We start from the raw sequence: 25,574 nt of genomic DNA, 5'->3' as shown, positions 1-25,574 counted from the left end.
TGGTAGCCCGACATAATATGTCGGGAATTCAAACAGTCTGCAATTCAAATCTTGCCTTGTATGCAGCTGACTTTTATTGTTTTTAAATGCTCAAGTATATGTTCCCAGGACTCTGTTGCATTTTACTATGTTAATGTGGTTGAAATTATCACTGAAACTCATGCCAATAGATTTACTGATTGCCACATAGACTATATGAAAAAAAAGGAAAGAATAGTCAAAACTTCATATCGAACAGCCAAATCCGATTCGACGATCCATGAGAAACGGTGATGTTTGACCTCATAAATGTCAAAAGAATGTAATGCAGGAAAAATTGGAAAGTCTCTGAAGAATTGAGTAGTATTGGACATGCTGTTTTTGGTCTTCAGTGCCAGTTAATGCTTCATCTTTTGTATGAAGATGAAGATGAAAACAATGTTGTACAACCATTTTCTACATGTTATTAAAACCAATATGACTCTCAACTGTTGATCATGAAACAAACTGGACACATGTTTCAGAGATAAAAAACATTAAATTCTCTTATCACAGAATATGCCATTTTAGATCATAATATCAACATGTACATCAGAGATATTTAGTAGCTTGTTAATATAGTCAAATGTAGATCATTTGATGGTGTACATTGTCCTTTAGCTTAACTGCAAGGCTCAGTAAATTTCCTTTACTAACCAAATTTAAGAGATCCTTGAAAGAAAAATGACATTAAAATATATCACTATCTGAGTTTTCAAATATCAATATCAGGATCAGCCAGACTCTACTTGTCTCGTGGGTTGAAATCTTGTTGATCAGTCTATTTTTTAACAACACTGACAGGAATAATGATCTTAATTACATACACCTTAGTATTCTTGACATGTTACTTTATTGAAGGAATCTTGCATTTCTGCCGGCATCCTGTTGCTTAAAGGATAAGCTGACACAGAACCAAAACAACATTTAACTCATCCTACTTACAAGTATTGTGTGTGTATCCAAAGCCTGATATATCTGATTCCTCTGTGCCGTAGACCTCTGTTGTTGTCCAAAAACTATTAAAAACACGTCAATGAGTCACACAGCTGGGTGACATGTCCCTTGTCCCCGTTGAGCGTGTTTACAGTAGTTCTTTTAGAAACAGCTTGAAAGAGTAAAAACAGCAATCATGTTTTCATCCCTCTCTAGGAGCATTTCCTGTAAAGCAGACACCATTGCACATCAGTTCATTATTGGTTTGGCTCTAAACATTTCTTATTGTAAGGAAAATACAGGAAATTACCAGCCAAATCCTTTCAAGCAAACCAATCACAGAGCAGCTGAAATTCCATTTCAGTCTAAAACCAAATATATAATTGGCACATAAGATAACTGCCCTTTGAAAAACACTGTGGTAGACCACAGGTAGATTTGGTAGTAAAATGAATGAGGTCAGCGCTATTTGATGCAGTAATAATGACTTATACGTGACCAGGTTCTCTGCCAATAAGCCACCTGTGTTAGAACTGTTCACACACCATCCTCCTGTAATTGACTATTTTGGTTGCATGTATGAGGTGTCAGAAAATATGACCTGTCAGTATTCCTGCTAAATGGACCTATGTTAAGTCACAAATTTGATCTGTCATTCATTCCCAATTGAACACCTGTCACATCAGAATTTGTGTATTTGAGAGGTATTTTAGAGAGAAACTTCATACATGAATGATGGCTTTGATGTGTTTGAGGACGGTAGAAGGTTTGTTTGGTATACTTTCTATACTTTACATATACAGCCAATAGATCCTATAGAAGCTGGACATGATAACCTTGGAGAGATGTAGCAACTTAACAGTGTCATTTATCACTGGGGCCCTGTTTTAATCATGCAAGCAGAGTGGTAGGTGTTGTATTATCTTCACAAACTGCTGCTGCAGCAGCAAAATCATGTTTTGATTGCCAAATAAAATAATCATAATACAAATTTAGAAATAAATACATGTAAACATATACAACCACTGATTTGAACACTTATTCTTAGATGAAAGAAGAAAACCTTGTATTTTCCTTATATTGTAAGTGTCAACATGGGACTTAAAAAGACATTATTGAGATAAATCAATAAGTAGAGAAAGGATTTTATGAGCATGAAAGGCTTGGGATTTTTTTCATATAGCAGCACATAATCCATCACTTTATCTGAAATATGCAAAGCTGGGAAAGATGTGTGTAGATAAATTAGAGCCTTGAGGGTATGAGCATATGGAAAGAGACTAAAAGAGAAATGATCAGGATGAAATAAATTAAAAACATGAATCAATATCAATGTGTTTAAACCGAATGTATAAAGAAAATTAAGAAAAACTATATGTGCAAATTCTTGTACATATACAGGACAGGAGATCTGCTCATAGTCACACTGATCCATCTATAAAAGTTCATATAATATGTACAAAATGTGTTGAGGTAGATCGATAGTGAAGTTATTACACCTTATCAAATATATACACTAAATTTTCCACTGTGGATCTTTAAAAGGGTGCTTTAAATGCTAGCTGTTCATAATTAAAACCTTCATAGAAGTAATGTCAACTGAATAGTGGCAGCTTGCACAGATATTTGTACTGTTTTACTTGAAGCAGTAGTTATTAGTATATAATAGATTTTATTGAGATGATGCAGTAGTTGATGACGTATCTGAAAGCGCTGTCCTTGTCAAGGTGAAGTATGCTGGGTAGCTGTGTGAATTGGCATACTGGAAATCTGGAAATAATAGTAGTACAGAGCTGAATGTCCTCTGATCCCCCAGCAGATCCTCTCCGATCTGCTCTATATTCTCACTTCAATTATCACTCCAGCTGGGAGTATAATTAGGTCCTAATCTAGATCTGTGTAATCCTGTAGGATAGGGTTCAATTAAAAACCTGAAAAGGGAATTAGTGTGCTGTGGCACGTAATATAACCTCCGCAATCATGGAGGGATCAGGGGAAAGCTTCTCAATATATCTCTCATAATCAATATCAAAGACAGACACATGTTTTTGACAATAAAAAAATACTTAAAAAGTTAAGTAGCTTGAAGTATTCCTCCTTTTGCTTTGGGTGTCAAATGGCCCCATATCCACATTTCTAGGGGATCACTGATCCATCCAAGGGTCATTTAACAACAAGATGCTAAAACTGTACATCTTACATCCAGAGTGCTACAAAAAGATTAAAATGATATAAAAATTGGTCTATTATAGGAGACACAAAGCTAATGTTTTCAAAAACCTAAAATATATGTGACCTTTTAGGAAATTGTACCATAATTTAGATTAAAAAATAAGGTTAAGTTCCACTGATATATTTTATCATTAGTTTACTTGGTACTTCAAAGTTCATCTGTATCTAGGAAACTAGACCAATTAGCCCACATAGCGCTAAGCAGGGTAATGGATAGTAGGATAATAGCTACATTACTGGGAAACAGATGTATTTATTATTCTCAAAGATAATAATCATTACATTCAGGAGTGTTATTATATTCAGTGATGATTACTATAGTTTTCCACTTACAGTATTAATGAAAAACTGCTGGTTCATCACCTTAAACACTTAACACTGACTGCTGAGCTAACGTAACATTAACTAATGTTAGGAAATGTTACAGGCTGAAGACTGGCAGGACAAGCTGCTGATCAGTGCTGAATGTTCAGGAGGTCCCAATTAAAATGTTGACCTTCTAATATAGAAAACAAAAGTATGATGAAGATAATAAAAGTAATGTAAGTTTAATTAAGGGATTGCAACTTATTGTTCACTATCCACTAGCATTAGCATTTCTTGGTACCTGCTTAACTGCTATCTTGTGAGAACATATGGGGCTAGAAAATAACGTCACTAAACACTAGATTGTTTATGTACCGACGCCTGTACTGTTTGCTTGAGTAAGATCTTGGATGGTGTGGGTAATGTGAACTGTAGAGCCTGCAGAGGGAGTTGTAGGGGAGGGAATGTTAATGTCTCCCTCGGGTGACACACAATTGACGTCATCAGCCGCTAATGTCAGTCACAATTATCAAACGTGTAAAAGCCATAGACTGTATAAAAATATGGACATAGTCACCGTGACGTCACCCGTTGTTTTCTGAAGAGCAGTTTTGAAGCTCAAAGTGAGCTGCTCCGGCCGTCGCCATCTTGGCAGCGTGTGACGCTGCCTAACTCCCAGCCAATCAAAAATGGGCAAAGAGGCGGGCTGAGTGGCTGAAACAAGCCACCTAGCGGCTGGCGGACCTGTCACTCAAAGCAGCCATGTCCTTCATTATGCATAACTTTACGACTTAATAAATTTAAACCCCTCGTACAGTTGTCATGAAAGGGGAAATTAGCTACAGAGACCAAAACCGTTTTTTGTACCAGGCTGTAAACGTAACGGCTGTAACGTTTATTTCTGCTGTAAAGTTGGGCATTTTAACATGGGGGTCTATGGGGATTGACTCGCTTTTGGAGCCTCAAGTGGCCATTCAAGGAACTGCAGTTTTTGGCACTTCCGCATAGGCTTCATTTTACAGCCCTGGAGGTTGCCGCTTGGTAAAAACATCTTTATGAGAGCGACTGGCAGTGACTGGATCTGACTTGAGATTAGAATCTTTACATGTGACACACTACATGATTTTATCTGCCGATTCCCAACACCAGCTGACCCAGGCTGGAACAGACTGGCTCCAACTTGGCCAAGCTGGTAGCACTGGAGCTGGAGTCTCTGCGGTGGTGGAAGCCTTTTTCAGTAGTTTGTTTTTTTTTTTTTCTTTTTAGATTCAGTCAAGAGGACATGAGGTGGCATGCTGACGTGTTTTTCTTAGAGCTGCACTAATTAATTAATCAATTAGGCAGTCAAAAGAAAATTAGTCTGCAACTATTTTGATAATTAATGATTTTAGTCATTTTTCAGTCAAATTGCCAAACATTTGATGGTTCTCAAATGTAAGAATTTGCTGCCTTACTTGGTCTTACGGTATATTAAATAGAATGTTTTGGGTCTTTTGACTGTTGGCTGGACAATACAAGAAATTTAATGATGTTGCCTTTGTGCTCTAGGATATTGTGATGGCAATTTTTCACAGTTTGCTGACATTTTATAGATGAATTGAGAAAATAAACAGCAGATGAATCAATAATGAAAATAATCATTACTTGCAGCCCTAGTTTTTCTTAAATTAAACAAGGAGCCAGTCAGAGATAGGGAGAGAGAAGAGAGGTGGGGAGAGCAAGAGGAGTACTTGATGGAGGGTGACTGAGACTAATGAACTGTGTGTTTAAATAAGATTAGGCATATTTTTACAATTGATTTTTATTAGTATATTTATTCTATCCATTCATGTATGAGAGAATCATGTCAGTTACAGAGCCAAGACATGAAAGAGCCACATCATCCCTAAGTCCTAAGCAGCCACAGAGACTGAATATAATGAAGGTGGGTTTATTTATCATGTGTAAAGATGTGCAGTACATACAGTTATTATTATAGAATTGGAATTACAGCTTCAGTAGAACTGTTTTAACTGTTGAATGTTGTAAAGGAACAGACAGCTTAAATCAATAATGGTTGATACTTTGTGGACTTTTTGAAAAAGCACAAATTCACCTTAGATTAAAATTGGTAGGCTATACAATATGAAGTTCTGCAGTCTGTGGTGCACCACAGAAGCTGAAGTTTATCTCCCAGCAACACTGGCTCTCAGTTGCCAGTCAGCCGAATGGGAAACACCCACTCAGAGGCTGGATGCTTAAGGGGCTGGTATACTCATTCAGACGTGCTTGTTGGATGGTCGAATAGCTTCAGAACACCCCCCCCCCCCCCCCCCTCTGTCGGCAGATAAAGGGGTGGCTGTGCAGAGCCATTTCTGTAACTTCAGCTGTGTGAAGGTGAGGAAGGAGCCAGGATTTTATCTTCTCTCTCCTAGGTCTCCTTTTTCATAACTATTTCTGTCACTTTCTAGGTGAGCAACACTATGCATGTCTACACGGAGAGACTGTCTGAAAATATGCACCATTATCCCTGTATTTATCAACCTACAAGACTGTATCGACTGAGCAGTTTGATACAAAAAGAGTGCATGTTGTTTTTATCATACAGCAATGCTAGCGGTGTTGATTGATGGTTTTCACAGTTATATGAAACCCACCATTCAATGAATGTGAAGAATGCAAATGTTGCCTTCTTCCCATTCAAGTACATTTCATTGAAATCATCAGGGCTGTTATGCCCCATCTAGGAGTGTCCAAGATACACCATGAAAGAGCCCCATCTTCCCTGAGTCCCAAGCAGCCACAGAGACAAATAACTGAATGTAATGAAGGTGGGTTTGTTTACAATGTTAAATGCACAGGGAGGAGGATTTAGTTTCAGGGTGGACAAAGGCCAACAAACATAACAAACAAAAACAAATCTCACTGAGAAGGTAAGCAATATAACCTAGCAAAATCAAAGAAACTAGATTACAACAATTTATCTCAAGGTTAACCAAAACTGGCAGCCCACCCCTATTAACTCCAAAACAGAGGAACAGAACCTTAGCTGGGTTTAACTACATCATCAGAGTGAGGCAGTATGGCTGGTCGGGAGAGGAGGGAAATGGGAGAGGCCCCTGCACAGTGGAAACGCCATCTTGGTTCCTTATATGGCTTCCTCTCAAAGCAGCCAATCACCTGCCAGAGCTGGAAGCTGGTACACCAATTGCCTCCTTGTCCCAGTGCACACCTATTTACATATATGCACACACACACACCCACACCTGACACACATCATATACACATCCACGCTGATGGAATAACACACATTAATGAAAATTACAACCACGGCCATGACACCCGCCTTCCCAAGAATCACACATTCCCCTATCATGTTTAATTCAAGTGAAGTTTGGTAGGTCTGGACAAAGCATCATCATGAGATTTTCTGTACCTTGCTTATAATAAATCTGCAGGTTAAAATCTTGCAGAAGGAGGAACAAGCGCATAAGTGCAACTGAGAGAGAACCTCTAAAGGTTTTTTGTCAGTAGAAGACTTGGACAGGTTGTGAACTGGGCCCAGTAAACACTTTCTTTTAAATTCTTTAGGGTGAGCATTAGATCGAGAGCTTCCTTTTTGATGGTAATATAGTTTAGCTGATATTTGTTCAACTTTTTGTAGAACTAGCAGATGGGATGATTAATTGCCTGCTCGTCTTCCTGCAGAAGAACAGCACCTGCACCACACACACTGGCATCTACCTCTAATTTGAAGGGGCATGCAAAGTGTGACAGGATGCAGGGGTGGGCGCACTACACAGCAAAGCCTTCGCTGATTCAAAATAGCCTGGCAAGCAGGGGACCAATCAAAGCTATTTGAAGGACTAACAAGACATGTGAGAGGAGCCACCACATCGAAAAAAGTCCTGTAAAATCCCTGATAACAGCCACACAGTCCAAGGACACAGCGTAATGCCCTTTTTGACTGTGGGACTTGGAAATTGAACTTGCCCTTGTCCCACCTGTTAACCCAAATGCGTTACAGCACCCTTTGCCAAATTCAAACAGGTTTAGGGTAAGAGAGGCCTCGCAGAGATAGCTGAAAATAAGGGACAGTGTTTTTAGACAATAGACAAGTAGACAAGTAGGCAACCACATCATCAAAATATGCTTCACAATTTTTCATCTCAGCTAGGACGTTATGCATGAGGCGCTGGAATGGAATCAAACAGATGAGACAAGAAAAACTCCAAATGAATCAGTACCTCTGAATTTCTCATGCAAGCAACTGACAATGAAGCACTTTTTTCTGTCAACCCTTCAGTAGAGGGATGATATTGAGGAGGAGCGGCACACACGGATACAATCAGCTCAGCAGGGGTGGCTGAGGGGCCCACCCTCTGGAAAAGTAACATTTGAGCAGATTGACATACTCTGGATTTTCTTTTCCGATCTAGTGTGCAAACACAATCTGTATCACTGATTTTTTGTTCCACCACGTATGGACCTGAGAACTGGGCTGGATCCTGGTAGGGGAAGCAGCACCAGAACTTTTTCACCTGGTTGGAAAGCTCTTAGCACAGACTTTTTGTCATAATGATGATACATTTTGAATTGACCCTGTGCCAGAATATCGTGGGCCAACTGACACGCATGATGGAGATGCTCCCAGAAAGCACTAACATAAGCACATTATGTGCGACTCAGACAACCGTTTTTCCTTGAGGAGCGGAAGGGGAACACACACTGTATGTCTGAACACAAGATCACAAAGACTGAAACCTAAGGATCCCTGGGTGGTTTCTATCATAACAAATAGCAAAAGGGGGAGATCCTCATCCCACTCTCTGTTGGACTCAAGTCAGAATTTTCGTTGCATAGATTTTAGCATCTGATGGTGCACCGGTGTACCTTGGGACTCTGGATGTTAAAGAATATGTTTTTGTGGTTAATTTTTAGTTCTGTCATAACCTGTGAAAAATACCTTTGACAAGTAATTTGTGCCGTCGTCGGTTTAATAGTTGAGGGTAAATGAAAAATTGAGAAGAACTTGGTGAGGACTTTCACAACGGGTTTGGCTTTTAAAGTGTTTCCTCCAGGTTGACTGCTTTGGGCTGGCGGGAGATGGGAGAGACTCAGCACCCAGACATTTCTCCATTCTCTGTTCATGAGCAGCTTAGAGTGACACTAAAAGGAGAATAGCTGGTCCTGAGAAGCTGCAGCAGTTATTAACTGACACACTGTAGTCTGTACTATACATTTACTGCCAGACTGACAACTTACTGCTAGCCTTTTCCTCTGCTCCACTCACATTCACCCTGACTTTTCCACCACTCACTCTACTCACTCAACCACACATTCACTATGCACACACATTATGCACTGCCCTAAAGGAGCTATGCTACTCTTATAACAGTACCTCTCACGTAGATGTCCTTAGATGTCCTGGATTTGATGCACTAGTCAATGACTCAAAACAATTCCATGATAACGTACAGTGTTATTGTGCTCGCACAGTGTGTGAGTGAAAATCAGTCATTGCCCATTGATATTAATGATTGTGTGAAATCTTAGCAGCAGTGCTCATGATTCTGCAGCGGTGCACTGACACTGCATAATGAAAACAGGGGAAACACTGGAGGTAATGAGATGGCCTCAGGATACTGCGTAGCAGCGCACATCACTGTCAGGATATATTGATGTCCAGATTTAGTTTTTGGCAAAGGGCCCATTCAGTCTGATAACTGTCTCAAATGGCTCCCCAAGCACCGTGATGGGATGCAGGGGGGCCGACAGTTTGATTGGGCTTTACCACAACTTGACATGTGTGACAGGAGCTGCAGTATCAGCAGTATCAGCATCTGTTTTTAATCCGGGCCAAAAGAAATTATGCAACACACAGTGGTAGGTTTTTTTTAACACCGAGGTGTCCAGCTAAGCTGGAGTCATGTGCAAATCTGAGTACTTGTGGTTGGTGTTCTTTTAGCACTACCACCTGATTTTATTCATTTCACTGGAATCAGGTTTCCACTTTCTCATCAGAACACCCTTTTCTAGTAAAACAACAGTGAGTTGTTGGTTTCCCTTGGTGGCTATGGCAGAGCACAAACACAGAGCTAAGAACAGGTCATTTTGCTGAGCATACATCAACATCTCTTAAACTCAGCTCTGCCTTAGTGGGCAACAGGTCAGACTCATTTTCACCTTCTGACACTTTTTCACTCACAGTATTGGAGGAAGCTGAACAGGGGAACTCACTCCCATCTAATGTAGCCATGAAGGACTCAGTTTACTGCTTGTGTTATGTCATCCTGTTTCAGGTAACATGAGACTATAGAGTGATGGTAAATTTTTTTTCTCCAAAAACAAACCTAAAGAATACACTCTCCCTGCTCTCTGAGAGACTAATGAAGGATTGATCACCCATTTATTAATGACTGAAAAGGTATTTATGAATGCCAAATACATTTGTGGTTCAACTTTTGGTATAGAGACTAATTATGAAGAGAAACTTGGACTGGGTCATAGAGTGAGAGGTCAGAATATGAACAGTATGTAGATGTGAAGTTGATATGTTGAACTTGTTAGCAAACAGTTATTTCAGTTATGTAGCAACATTATCATTCATTTGGAGTCGTGTTTCTGTCCAACTGGTGAATTTAAGTCCAAAAATTACTCTCTTTCAGCTCAGTTTTTGCTCTCAACAAACTCCTCAGGGGAAATATGTGGCTCTTTAGCTCTCTTGAGCTTTTTCTCAGCTGCCTGCTGTGGCTGAAAATGACGCTATGAGAGCGAACAGCAAAGCAGTGAACTGAAACTCGTTACAAAACTCTGTAAAGCAGAGGGTAACTGCAGAGTCACTCACTATGAGTGACTCCTCTAACATTACACATCAACAATTGATATATTATTATTGATTATAGCCACTTTATGGCTCCAAATAAAATTCCCAAATGCCCTCTTTAGCATTTTCTTTTGTCTGCCTCATTGCTGTATTTTTGTCAGCTTAGCTGACTCATAACCTGTGTGGAGAGATGTTCTCATGGAATTCTCTTTTTGTTAGATGCCAGTCATGCGCTCATGATATGTCAACTGGTACTATTTAGATATGTCATTGATTTCTATATAAAAATAAGGATAAAGGAATAACATAGACGTGAGGACCACACTATAAACTTTGTCCCGTTAGAGATCTCCAGATTTAAAATTCACTCTTGTGACAATTGTAGATCTTCAGAGAATAGGTTGAAGCTGCTTTTCCACTACAGGAACTTAATGACCTGTAACCTGGAGCTTCCCATACTCTAGACCTATTGGAACTTGAAGGGTTAAGGTGGTTGGTTCTGTGTTGCTTTTCTACTATTTTTTACAAACTGGGAAGGATTGGATGTATGTCTCTTTTTATTTTCTTTCTTGATCAAAACAAATTCCATTTCATCACTATCAAATACAAAGCCAAAATTTAGACATCGTAAATTGAAATTACAATGAGGTCTTGTGAAAGACAAATAGAAAGGACAAGGGAAATGACAAGAAGAGGAAAAAAATACAGTCAATAAAATAATACATTAACATAAAGTAAAAGCAGATTAAGCTCTAAATGTTACAACATAGCTATAATAATAATAATAATAATAATGATAATAATAAACTGATTAAATTTTAGAGAGTTTTGTAAAATATGTAAAATAATGAAGGAAAATAGAAAAATTGGTAATCTCTTTGTGAATAAATAGGTTTCCATTATAACTATTACATTGACTAAAAAATAAATGTTAGGGTCTTTGCATTTAAAATGTGTTATAACATGAAATTATGTGTATGTTGGAAATGACAACTAAAATCTGACCAAAATTTGGTGATAAGGTTACAACTGAAAAAGTGATGTGATTCATTTTCTTTCCATTTCCAACACTCCATTATTATTCTGTCATTTAAAAGTCCTCATCGATGTACACACAGAAGTGGAATGGTGGTTACTGCTGTGTTGTGTTTATTGTAGTTGAGCTGTGATGACACACAATCACAGACAACAGCCCTGTGAGCACCCCCCACCTTCCATGCGAGTGCCCGGAACTTGATTTAGTACAACCTCCTGAGGGATGCCAAAATGTAGCTCCTGGAACCAGGGACAACGGGTACAAGTTCAGTTAGGGGTCGCTAAGTTCCTGTAGTGGAAAAGGCCTCTGAGCAACTTCCTGACTCTCTCCCCGGCCTCAGCCTGGCCTTCTTTCATTGACACTCTGGCTTTCCAATGTCATCTCTCTCAACAAGTCTTGTCTGTAGCTGAAAGCAGCACTGGATGGTTAGCCTTGATCAAGCCACATAAGCCTCACTTTCACACTCACCTGTCATTATTTCACTTGTTTCCAACATCAAAGGCAGCAGTGAGGGAGCAATAATAGACAGCACACTCTTCCCATTGGCAGACATTAATTAGATAGACTGAGAAAGGTGTCTGTCTCCAGGTTGATCAAAGAATTTTCCAAGTCCAGGACATTGGTTATATATATGTAGACTTAAGTGGCTTAAGTGATTAGTTTCTTTCTCCAATACAGCCTCCTATGAGAAATATATTCATATTTCCACGGAGTTACTGCAATTACAGTAAAATCAAGCGCACCTGCACCACACTATCCTTACAACATGAGTCACATATTATACCTGTAAGACTTGTGTTTTCATACTGTTGTTCATCATTTGTGATGTGAAAACATCAGATTTCCACAGTCAGAGGCGTAAAAAGTGTGCGTCTCTCCTGCTGGCTGCTGGCAGCGCTGTCAGCTGAAAAGTCAACCACACTGGGCAGTAGAGGAGGAGACAACAGAGACGCTGGTACGCATCTGTTTAAACACTAATTTAGCCATCTTCACTGCATTTTACACTGTACAGCAGGAAACAGTCAGTCTGTATCGCGCTATCCTCTGTTTCCATCACAGTTATGGATTTAGGTCATTTAGAGACAAGAATATGTAAAAGTTCACAGCCTGTCATGCTGCATTATTCTGTATATAATGACTTGTCCAAAAAAAAGGCAGTGATTCGAGTGGAAAAAAATGCCAGTCAACTTGGGGATCTATCGACTGATGCATTGACTCAGTGACTTTTAGGGGGCAGCCATAGAAAAGACACTATACATTGAATCAAGAACAATCGTAGACACCATCACGGCCAATGCTACTGTCACATCATATGGAAGAGTAGAGACGGGTAAGCTGACCGTGTTTACAACTCAAGAAGGTTGTACTGTATGATTGCAGAAGATCAATCATGCTGTGTATTGACATTGAAATGAATACAGTATTATATCCGTTAAATTAGGTTTGAATTACCTTGAACAGTTCCGTGGTTTGGTTTCCAGGCTCCTCTGTATTATTAAGGTGAATGTATGGCAGCTTTCAGAAAGATCAGACTGTCCCTGTTGTAATTTCAACTCGGATGGTGATGTGAACACTGTTTTTGTCATTGCCAGGAGTAATTGGGTACTCCCATATGACATGAACACAGCATAATTGTTGTTTGTGTTTTATGTAAGTGCATCATTTTTTCCCCTAAATTCGATATATGTGTTGTTGAAATGTTTTCTTTATTTCCTTGTGTTTTGTCTATTTGCAGTTATTTCAGTCAACTTCTGAGGCTTCACAGAATCTCTCTGAGTGGAAAGAGTTCAAGATCAAGTCACTGAGTTCAAATACATTTTGGTGACACTTTTTGGGGGCACACAGGCGAACGTAATAAAACCACCCAAACTGAATGCTGAAATGACGTATGGTCATGATGCCTCCCCTGGGCCAGGTGATCCTTGTTTGACCCGTGTTTGTTGTCGAGATAATAGAGGGGAGTGTGTGTGTGTGTGTTTGTGTGTGTGTGTTTGTATGTTTCACCCAAGGCAACACAGCTGGGGGTTTTAAATGAACTAGGCCACACTTGGCCTGAAGTGAGGGAATATTTAACCCATCACAGCTGTGTTGGGGAATGTGTGGCCAAGGGGACAAACAGGACTCCTGATAATTTCACATTTTGGCCCTGGATAGAGGTGGATGCCAGATGTCTGGAGATTATGTTTTCTTTTTAAACACAGGCCACTTAGTTAAATGTTCATCTAAGTAGCTCCTGATAATGTATGCACTCACCTGTGTCCTGGAATTGTTCGACATTAACAAATGTGGAAGTGTTGCAGGTACCAGTTGGACCTGCTCAACCTAAATCAGCAGATTGTTGTACAGAAGGCTGCCATCATTATCATGACAAAACAGCTGGGATATTATCCTTAATTAGAGGCTTTAGTAAATGGAGTCTTTTTTCACCTCATTTAATTAATGAGCTCCTCTGGTTTGAGAAGCCTGGCATGCACCACACTTGGAAAGCTAAAACATCCCTTGGCCAGCAAACTGAGCCAACTCTTTTGTCAGTGAAATGCAATTATTTCTTTTTCTCTTTGACAACAATGATGAATTCAGAATTCTCTAAACTCACATTAGCTGTGCATGTTTCTCCTCTTTGGCTGTTTCCAATCTGTGGAGCACTGTGACTATTCTTAGCTCACATATGTCATCATGTCTAGGCCATTGGGCATGAAAACATGAGATTAAGTATGCGAGAGCGTTTTATTCATTTTGATAATTACATTTAATCCGGCATCTGTTGCATAGAGATGCTTTTTATCATATTTCTACTGTATGATGTGTTTGTTGCCAGCAGTGCCTCAGGTATAGATATGAGTGATTTATTATTAATAGAAGCTGAGCTTGGTGCTGTCTGTTTGCCCTTGTGAAGTGAGGATTGATGCCGGATGTGCAAAAATAATTCCCTGTGAAAGTGTTGTATTTTTTCACAGCTACTCAGACAGGTTTTGTGAAATGTATTCATTTCCCCAAATTGTTAACACAAGGTTCCAAAACAAATCACTCTGCTGAAACATCTAATCACTCAACTAAATACTTCAAATAACAAAATCTTCCCACAAGTGTGTGATGGGTAGTTGATGCTCCACATGTCGTCTGGCTGATCCGATCACATTCTGATCACAGTGTGTTCTGAGTGCATTTACACGTGCATTAACATGTGTTTTTCCTCATCCAGATAAAGTATCCAGATACAAATCACATGTTAATGCCAGGTGTAAATGGGGTATAATAGTCACAAAGCACCCAGTGGCATGTTGTTGGGAAGTTGAAGAAAAATTTTTGCAAATGTCCTCTGGTACATGGGAGTGACAACCGGGAAATAACCAAACAAAACGCGGAAAAAAAACCCAATTGTGATGTGCAATGGATTCTAGACAATGGGGCTTGAATGATAACAACAATGTAAACACATTGCTCAGGAAATGAACTGCTTTGTTGTGTGCCTGTATAGTTGTACTGTGAGAAACATTCGGAGTTCAGTATATACTGTATATTGCACACTAAACTTCACTTCAAAAGCTTCTTAAGCTTCAGGCTTGTTATAGAGAAGAGACAGCCTACATCTGCATACAAGCATCATTAGTGTTTAAACTCATGGGTTGATGCTGCGTTCTACAGATGCTGCATTCAAATTAATCCTGATGTTTTCTGATGGACTGATGGCAGAGATTGTGCTGGTGAACAGAACAATTGTGTCATTTCCCCCTGAATGTTCCTTGAATCATTTTTGACACTGTGATGGGGAAGATTAACTTGTTGAAAGTACACATCATCTGCCAGAGGGGACATGAAGGCCATGGATGGATGAACACGTTACAGTGCACTATGGCATCAAAGTGTCCTTGTACAGGTGCAAGGCAGTTAAAAGAAGGTTTTTATTTAGTTTGTGGCAGTCACAAGCATTAAAAACTTGCTTTTGGAAATATTTCATGGCAGCATGTCTTTCCCAAAACAATGGGCCTCATGCAAGAAGCACTCATATGAACAGATTTGTTCTTAAGAGGCATGTACAAGCAATTTAAGAAAATCTGTGGCATCAATTTTCTCATACTTTTCTCTTAGGTACAGACTACATTTATGAGTGGTCCAGAGCTGTTGCACAAGTCATGAACCAATAGTCTCTGACTTTCTTCACAAGTGGAGAAACACTTGTTTGACTTAGAATTGTAATATCTTAATCTGAATGAATTTGGAGTTCAAACATGATATGAGCACACCTCACAGAGAAAGTTTGGATACGAATACAGAAATGTTTGTGCATTAGGCCTAATGTTCCTGTTATACCCAGCTCACACCCATGTGCCACAGCCACATTTTTTAGCGGCTCGTCCCACACATCTGATGTAACTGATACTCTTCAGTTTCAGTCAAAACAGCTGTGTACAATCATGGTGTAACAGCTCAGGTTTTACTTAACACATGTAGCTGCAATCAGAAGTGTAAAAAGCTTCAAGTATATGTTTTTTCCAAATTACCCCTCATGTCCACTGAATGTAGCTGCATTGTTCCAGTTGCTCCAGGCCTGCATCATGCTTTCAGTGTCTTCCATGTATTTGCAAAGCTGTGAGCGCCACAAACTACATTCCATTGTATTGGGGTGAAGGCAGAAAGTTCAAAACCTGGAACACTGCATTAAGAGATACCACTAGAGGGAGAGGAGAAAATAGGCCTTATTTATTTGATTGAACAGACCCTTTTAACACCCTCAAACTATTATATCTCACCAATCAGCCTGTGCAGCATTATCCATATGTGATGGGTTCATGGCCTTATGTTTTTCACATACCAGTGTGAGTCTACAGTGCACTTGTGCAATTGGAATCAGGATTTATCAGACTAGACAATATTTTTCCAGTGGTCCTCTGCTGACCACACATGCAGGACTGCATAACATGTGCTGCTCTACCCTATTGTACTTTGAACTGACAACTATGAACTGAGTCCTCCACTATTATTCACAAACATCATCCAAGGTCTGCCTCTTTCTGATGCTCATCTTTGAGATCGCTGCCTTTAAAAAAAGTCAGCAAATGCTCTTGGTTTCCTGGCTCCCACAGTCATGTCAGATCAGGTGGGAAACCTTCTCTGGGTCAGGTAGCCGTGGGTAAATAAGTATGTAAATATTCAAATTCTGGTTGCTGTTTGAACTGTTATTGCTACTGGCAATGTAAAGGAGAAAGGTGGATTCAAAGTCAATATGTTAGATTGCAAAGAGTGCAGATAGTATCATGTCCTGTTTGTTTTTATTTCTGTATAGCAGAAAACAGAAGTTAACAAAGGACTGGCCCAGTTTAGGAGTTGTGTGGGAGTTTTCCTCATTCGAACTGAGGGTCTGACATCAATCATTTGGGCAGTTGTAAAGCCCTGTGATGAAAGGGCTATACTGATAGAGTTGACTGTTTATTTGGCTTTTTGGGATTCATTTTGTAACAAGAGTTGGTGCTACAGTGAAACTGTGTATGTGTACTATAGAATGAGAAATCCCATGTGATTCAAAAAAGGAATATATAAACCAGGAAAATAAAATGAATGTTCATCAGGTGGAATGAAGAAAATAAACAATGTTATCTTTTGTTTGTTGGCTTTTTTCGTGAAAACAGAATAAATTACAAGTGAAAAGAAAAGAGCAGCATGTCCTTTCTGTTCAGTCCTCAGTTTCTCTCCATGTCCTCCTGCTCTGTTTGTTTAAATTCTCAGACTCCCATAACCGCCTTTAAACTGCTCCTATCACTGCTCCCTCTGTTTCTCCCATCTCCACCTTTCTCTCTACATCTTTACATTCCTGTGGTTGAATGCTAAAATCAGAGGTCTGTTGTTTTTCGTAATAGCAACTACTGTGTGCTTCCTTTGAAATTGTCCAAAACAAGGAGCTGTGATAACAGGCTGAATGAAGTGTATAATGTTGCCTCAATAGAAGTCTTCCCTTTGTGAGAAACAGGGCCAGTATCGTGTTTCAGATGATGCATTATTTTTTTACTCATTGGAGTTCAGTTAAATGTGTTTGTTTCTTCTTTCCTCCAGTCTGGCTGACAGTGAAGCTGGGTTGCCCTATGATAAGGAGTCTATGGCCATCATCCACCTGAACAACACTACAGTCATGTACCTGAAAGAGGTCACCAAGTTCCTCGCCATGGTCTGCTTCCTCCGCAAGGAAAGCTTTGAGAGGAAAGGTAAGTCAGTTTGCAGTCAGAACACATGCACAAAAGAAACTATCTGTTTTTTTAAAGCTTTATTTCAGGATTTTCAATATAAAAAACACACTCAGTACATCTCTTGAGTAATTGAGCCATGATTATCTTCACAAATACAGAAAAAAAAAACAAATCATAGGACTTCAACATTACTATTAAAATAAAATACATATAAACAGCGATAGAGGGTACACAGTTACACTGTCAGTCCACTAACCTTGAGGTACTCCAGTGCAGGGCTCCAAATTCTGAAAAATAGTCGACTCTTATTCTTGTTAATGAACCTTAACCTTTCTAAGTGCAACACATTCATCAACTCTCTTATACACATATCATATGTTGGTGCGTAGTCTGACTTCCACAAAAGTGGAATATGTTTTTTTTGCTACAACCATACCACATGAAGTAACCTATGTTTCATTTGCCATAGGTAACACACACACCGCACCTAAGACAGCAACTAGTGGGTTAGATTCCCAATTCTTCTCAAAGCTTTAGAGAAACATTCACATACACTCTTCCAATAAGTTAACAATTTCTGACATGACCAAAGAGAATGTGTCAGTGAGCCGTCAGCCTCTTTACACCTGTTACAGAAGGGGTACACATCAGAAAAAATCTTGTGTACTCTGTCTTTGGAGTAGTATAGCTGATGTACTGTCTTGAATTGTATCAGTCTGTGAGTTAATTGAACATTTATGCACACTTTCAAGGTTTTCCTCCCAAGTCTCATTATCTATCTTTTCGCCCAACTCGGTCTCCCAATTCTGCTTGAGCATACTTGTGTTAACATCAATATGTCTTTGTATGGTTTGATAAAAGTAAGAGACTCCCCCCTTGCTACGCGGATTGAAGTTGTTGATACTCTCAAAGGAGTTATGGAAACGAATTTTCTCAAAATTGGGGATATTTTTCCTTACATAGTCTCGGATTTGCAAGTACCTGAAGATATCTGAGGCTGGGACATTATATGCTCTCTGTAGCTGCTCAAATGACAAAGTGGCCATCAAAGTATAAAGCGCTTATATCTTTGTTACCCTTAAGATTCCAATCTGTGAAAACTGACTCAATTAAGCCAGGAACGAATGCATGATTTTCACGTATTGGACTATCAGTGTAGGTATTTGGTGCTTTTATGTGTAATTTGATTTGCTTCCAGATTTTAAGAGTATTCTTAATGACAAAACTATTATTGTAATGTAATTTGCCTGTTTTCGTGGGGCTGTTAAGAAGGGAAGAAGGAAGGTCTTATTACAAAGAGTCTGCTCTAATGATAGCCAGACTGGGCAGTCATTTAAGTCATTGGCTGGGCCCTTTTTCCACCACAATATAATGTTTAAGTGAGCTACCCTGTAGTAAGCTTTAAAGTGTGGCAGTCTGAAACCACCCTTGTCTTCTGAATTAATTAGGTGTTTTTTGGTGATTCATACAGTTTTGTAGCTCCATATAAAGGACACAATGATTGAATCTAGCTGTTTAAAATAAGAAAGAGGGATGAAAGACAGGATGGCTTGGAAAAGGTAGAGAAATCATGGAAGAACTACCATTTTGATAGTATTGATTCTCCAGGCCATGGAGATATGGATTGTTTTCCAAAATTCCATATTTTGCTTTAGTTGATCTTTTTTTTTCCACCAGTTAACCCGTAGAAGGTCATCTGCTGTTTTTGTTATTGTAATTCCAAGATGTATGAAGCTGCTGTAGGCTTTTTTGAAAGGAATGGTCTGCAGAAATTGTTTGTTAATATTTGTGGAAATGGGCATTAACTCACTCTTTTCCCAGTTAACCGAAATCCTGAGAACAAGCTGAAGCTGCTAATCAGTGAGAGCAGTGGAGGTATTGATGTCTCTAGGCTTGATAGATAGAAGAGGATATCATCAGCATAAAGAGAGAGGTGTTGTGGGGTCCTCTCTAGGTCTAGGTTAGTTATTTCAAGGTTCTGTCTGATACAGATTGCTAATGGTTCCATCATAATTGCTAACAAAAATGGGGAGAGAGAGCAGCCCTGTGGGGTTCCACAGTGTATCTCAATTGGGCATGAGATGTTTTGGTTGGTAATGACTGAAGCAACAGGATGCAAATAAATAACCTATCGATTTCCTAAATGAGGGTCCAACACCAAATTCTTCCAGTGCACATAGCATATACTGCCATTCAACCGGATCAAATGCATTTGTATGCTTTGTATATAGGCCATTAAACAGGCGACGTAGGTTGAAAAACTTGTGTCTCCCTGACATAAATCCAGCTTGATCTGGATGGATAATAGTGCAAATAAATGTTTTGAGTTTTTTAACTAGTATCTTTCCCATAATCTTAGCTTCTGTTGTCAGCAGTAAAATAGGGCAATATGATGAAAACTCTATCGAATCATCACCAGGCTTTGGAATTAGTGAAACATCTGCTTTATGCAAAGATGGTGGGAGTTCAGAAGCTTTCCTTGAGTGGTTGAACATTTGGAGGAGCAAGGCTGTAACCATAGCATCATACGTCTTAAAAAATTCAATTGCCGATCCATCAGGACCCGGGGCCTTATTCAGGAAAGGAGGAGATAGCACTACTTATCTCCTTTAAGGTAATATCTTCATCCATGGCTCTATCAACTTATTTAGAAAGTTTTGGCAGATCTAGACTAGAGAAAAAATTCTTTATGACATTTGCATCAACTCTACCTTGTGTTTGGTATACATCTGCATAAAAGTCTGCAAAACACTTGTTTATTTTGGAGGGGGGGGGGGAGGATGGTGCCATTTCTAGATTTTGTGGATGGCCTTTGAGGCTGTGCCTGTCTTAACTGTCTAGCTAGCAATCTATGTGGTTTGTCTCCCAGCTGAAAGTATTGATGTCTAACTTGAGTGAGTGACTTTTCAACATTCTTTGAGATTATGGTGTTATATTTATATTGGCGGGAAATTATTTTGTTCACTATAGTTGTGGTTTCCCTGTCTATCAGTAGTCTCTAAGGGTGTTAACTCTTTTTCTATTTCAGATAGTCTCAACCTAGAACGTTTCTTTACTACCACCTCATATGATATTATATGGCCTCTAAGGACAGCTTTCATGGATTCCCAAAGTGTAGAGGTATTTACATCACCTTTATGATTAGTGCTTAAAAATACAGAAATTTATTGATCTTCAATTCAAGATCCAACGAAACAGGGGCGTGGTCTGATATAAGAATGTTGTGATAGGTACACAGGGAAACAGCTGATAGCAACGTTGAATCTAACAAAAAATAATCTATCGTTGAGTAACTTTTAACAGAGGAGAAAAATGAAAAATCTCTTCCTGTTGGATGGAGTAATCTCCAAATATCTACTAGGCTATAGGATTGAATAAGAGTATTAACAATGTGCTGCTCTTTGATGTGCCTGACTGGCTTAGTTGCTTATCTAATTTTGAGTCTAAAAGGCAATTGTTATCCCCTCTAATTATCACATTGGAGTTTGATAGATCAGGTTAAGTGCGGAATAATTTTTTTAAAGAAGATGGGGTCATCAAAATTCAGACCATATATGTTTACCACTGTTACTGGTTTTGAATGGAGAGATCTGTATACCACTACGTATCTCCCATTTTGATCAGAGATGGCTTGTGTGTGGACGAATTGACTGGGCTATTCAGCCCTCTTACGTTCCAACTGATTAATCTGATTTTTCCATTGTTATGTATACCTACATCAGCTCACATCTCTGAGCCCTATTGTCATAAATAAATGTGTAACCATGACTGAGCAGTATGAATTGAAATAGCTTACATTTCTCCAAATGGAGATCCACCACACTTACATGATGCAATAACAAACAAAATAAAAGAAAAGGAAAAACTGTCCTCGCCACTGAGCTGGAGAAAAGTTTGCATGGAATTGCTAACAGGAGAAGTTCTACAACAGATAACTTGGAAAAGTCCCACTCATCATTTTAAGCAGGGACAAGCTTTAAGGCTGACTCTTATGGAAGCTACAGTGCCAATAACATTGTGTATTACAGTCTATTATGGGCTTGTTTCTTAGCCGTCGCCCGACAGCTGCTTGCCTGCTTATCACAATGTCATAAGCTACCAGTTAGCTATATATTGCTTCAGGAACCATTCTGCTTTGGCTGGCATTTCAAAAGTGTCAGTGTTGTTACAGACAGTGACGATGAACCTGGCAGGGTGTCAAAATCCATATCTGATCTTCCTTTCCTTGCACTTATCTTTGATTTCATCAAACTGGTGACGTTGGGTCTGGGAGGATGTCCACTGTAGCACTTTCATAGGTAAGGGGGGACTTATACCTTGCCAGCCGCAGCACAAGCTGCTTGTAGTTGTGCAGCCTCGCTATGATAGGTCTTGAATTTCTTTCCTGGGCAGGTTGAAGACATTTGTGGGCCCTATCCACTTTTATTGGTTTAATAAAATGTTCTTTGCCTAAAATCTCAGGTAGAAGTTTGGCCACAAAGTCAGATGGTTTACCTTCCTCAGCTTTCTCCTTGATGCCCATGATTCAGATGCTCTGTCACCGGGAGCACGCTTCTAGCTTCTGATGCTAGGTTAGCACACCATCTTTCCAGCTCTTCAATCTGTTTCTCACACTATTGAGCGGCTTCCTGTGTTGACATTAAACAGACATTGATCTCAGCAAATGCAGATTTCAGACCAGAGAGGGTTGTGTTGATTTCAACAAATCTTTTGTCCTCAGAAGAGTTCAGTGTGGCGATAGCCACTAATACATTATAATTTGTAGCTGAAGAGGAGCTAGCACTACTTATCTGCTGCCTTAGCTAATATATCGGCAACAGATTTGTCATCTGTAAAGTCTTCTTTGGGCTTTTTCCTCTGCCTGGTTATGTCATCTTGCTCAGGGTTATGTATACCACAATTCATGAGGGTTTTTCAGAAAGAGTATTGAATATTTCAAAGTGAGTGTAAAATTAGAAATGTGGCGGAGCTCCCAAACTACACGCTGCTGCACCAGAAGTCCCCCACTATCAGTATTTCAGCAATCATTTGCCATGCCCTCCTACACTTGCCCTCAGCACTTGACATTATGTCGCACCGCACGTCATGCAAGTAGCCGAACAAGAGCAGGGTCCGAGGGGAGGGCGAGATTTACAAATGAACACACTTGTGCACTCATTATTAATCGTCAATAAATTAAATGACAAAAACAATACTGTTCAAAAATAATTAATATATTTTATAATGTGAAAACTCTGTGGTTAAGGTTTGGTTTGGCATAAAAACCAATCAGGTTAGGTTTCAGGAAAGATATGTGTTTTTGGTTAAAATGACTACTTTGTCAAAATCCTCCTCCACTCAAAAATGTGTTTTGCTTAGTTTCACTGTGAGCTTCACTGTGCAGAGTAATGTATGTGCATGTTTTCACATTCATCTGCTGAAGGAGGAGGAAACTTCTCTGAGCTCATCTTAAGTCTGAGTGTTATGTGGAACCATGAAGCCTCCAGTGCACATACACTGAGAATGGACTTCACAGTGACGTAAGAGACATCTTGTGTTCAGCAGTTTTTACTTTTTTACTTTTGAAATTAGCAATGTTTACATATTCATAGATTTTTGGATTTTTCAATGAGGGAGAGGGAGGAGATGCCATTTTAAGAATTTCTAACTAGTTAACTGTTGGGTGCAAAAACCATATCAGACACAATTACTATTCAAAGCAGAGTATGTTAATGTCTTAAAACATGTCTTGAGGGGATCATTAAGGTTAGGGGACCTTTGTCGTCATGGTTACAGTGTATGTTTAAGGTTAGGGGATGATCGTGGTCATGGTTTTTAAAAAACAATGTTGACTCGTGTGTGGAAACAGAAAGTGAATAGTGATCTCTCAAGTTAAAGTCTGATGTTTTGTTGATCCATCCATCCATCCATCCCGACCTCCTACATAGATTTAATAATTAGTATGTCCATGAGGGCTGTCACTTTTTCAAACAGTCAAGTTCGAATGATTTTGAACTAACAAGTAATTTGTTCAAATTAATTTGAACTTGACCCATACACTGAAATGTGTCTGAGATACAATTTGCTGTGACTGTCATCAGCATATGTGGCCAGCGATGTCTATTCATCAGTTGTCAGAGAGGGCGTCTTAAAAAAAAAATGGATAAATGGTTGAAATATCCAGCTTTTTCCACTCCATGAGGTTGTGTAAACTTGACCAAACCAAACTAAACATTGACAGTTTAATTGTATGAAAATATTGTATATCTACTTCTATATGATTAATAGTTAAATAACATCCAGTCTGAAACCAATTCAAATGAACACATTTGGAACATAAATGGTGGCTGTGAGGGTACTTCTTACAAAAAAGGTTGGGAACCACTGTCTTAGCAGACACACTGTCGTAAAGGTACAAATAAATACTATTTATATCGCACTTTTCTGAAAAATCAAGTTAGTTTATTTCAACTGATGCTGCTTCTCACAGCCACACAGTGCATGGTGTCTCACTGATCTCACAGAAGTCCACTTGAGTACTGGAATGTCACTTAAAATAACAACATAGATTCCCCACAGGGAAAGTGACCGAAGGTTTGTTAAACCACCATTATAATGTCTTGCAGGCTACTCAGAGAAATGAGGTCACGCTGGTTATGGACAAGGCTCTTACATGCACTATACTGGTTACTTTAAAATCCTAGCATTCAGAGCGATGGCACACTGAGGAAACAGGCGCTGTAGTGAGAGCACAGTTTTCCCTTACAGGGCGAATGTGTCTGAATGTTACAAACAGAAGTTCAGCACTGGAAACGGACTTATTTACACTTAATGTCAGCTTCAGTTTTAGTCAGACTTAAATTATTTAACAGTTTTGAATATGAGAATGACTCTCTATGTGTGATGATCTTTCCTTTCATCCTGCTGTCATAGTGACACTTTTCCTGTCTGAAGTCTTTCAGCAAATCTACACAGGAACCGGCTGCGTCGCAGTTTCAGTGTTCACTGGAAGAGGAAGTGAAGCTTCTGTTCTTCAGCAGACACACTTATAATGTAGTTTAGAGTTGTTTTGCCCACATTTGCCCATGTTTTACAAGCACAGATACACATTTGTAGCCGCTTTAGATGGTAACAGATGCTTTGTGATGACTTATTTTAAAAGTCAATACAACAAATCTCACAGCACTGCTGCTGTCATTAACTTGTGTTTTTGTTCATTTCATCTGACAATGCTGTGATAATGAAATAATGATTTTATCTGCAGCTTGGTAATGACTGCTGGTTAACATAGCCTAGTATTTTTGAGCTGTGATTGAATTTCATATTAGTTCTACTATCCAATAACAGAAACAAAAAGTGAAAATGAGAGAAACTATATTGTGAAATTTGCTGCAGTATGTATTTGCAGAGAGCAGGGTGAGACCTAATGAGCTGTCTACCTCCCTCTCTTCTCTCCTTCTCTCTCTCTTCCTCACAAACTACAAACAAGAAAAACTAGTTTTTGTATATGTATGAAGACAAAGTCAGAAACAAATGAAATGCACCAATGAAAATACATTAGAAATCAGTTACCAATAATACAGGTATTTAGCGCGTGAATGTAGCAGAGCAAGAGCCAGGCGTGATTCAAGGACCCAGTAGACACACACACAGCAGCTAGAATGGCAGAAGATCATCTCTGGCAGCCACAACGCAGCCGGATGCTGAGTACAAGCTGTGAACAAGAAATCAAGCTGACTGGAACACATAGTTAAGTGCATTTGAGCTGCTCTGAGGCAGTGACTAAGGACCAATCAGACTGGATTAAACAACACCAGTCACATCCTCCTCTGTGACTCCTCTGGTTTCTTTTAGCATCAATCATAATAAGGACACTCTTAACTGCATTATCAAACTATAGATTTATTGATAAATACTACAGAGACACATCAGACATTGGACCTCAATTTCATTAGATGATGATCCAAATGGTCTGTAACACCACCTTTATTCTTTGATTGGTATGAAAACTTAGGTAATGTATTGGCACTGTATTGAAACTTATAAATCATACCAATCGCTATTAATGGCAAAGTGTTAATCA

At 39.2% G+C, this 25,574-nt stretch overlaps 1 protein-coding gene across 1 annotated transcript in view; it reads left to right on the top strand.

The window, feature by feature from the left end:
* The window catches only part of rragd (ras-related GTP binding D), a 95,889-nt gene that overhangs the window by 48,369 nt on the left and 21,946 nt on the right, over window positions 1-25,574 (top strand). The window contains exon 6 of the mRNA XM_067613830.1: window positions 17,382-17,530. Within this exon, the coding sequence (XP_067469931.1) occupies window positions 17,382-17,530 (149 nt within the window). The remainder of the gene's footprint in view (window positions 1-17,381; window positions 17,531-25,574) is intronic.

The sequence above is a fragment of the Thunnus thynnus genome, chromosome 16 (genome assembly GCF_963924715.1).
Source record: "Thunnus thynnus chromosome 16, fThuThy2.1, whole genome shotgun sequence".
NCBI classification, from domain to species: domain Eukaryota; kingdom Metazoa; phylum Chordata; class Actinopteri; order Scombriformes; family Scombridae; genus Thunnus; species Thunnus thynnus.
This window is presented reverse-complemented; position numbering and strand designations above follow the sequence as displayed.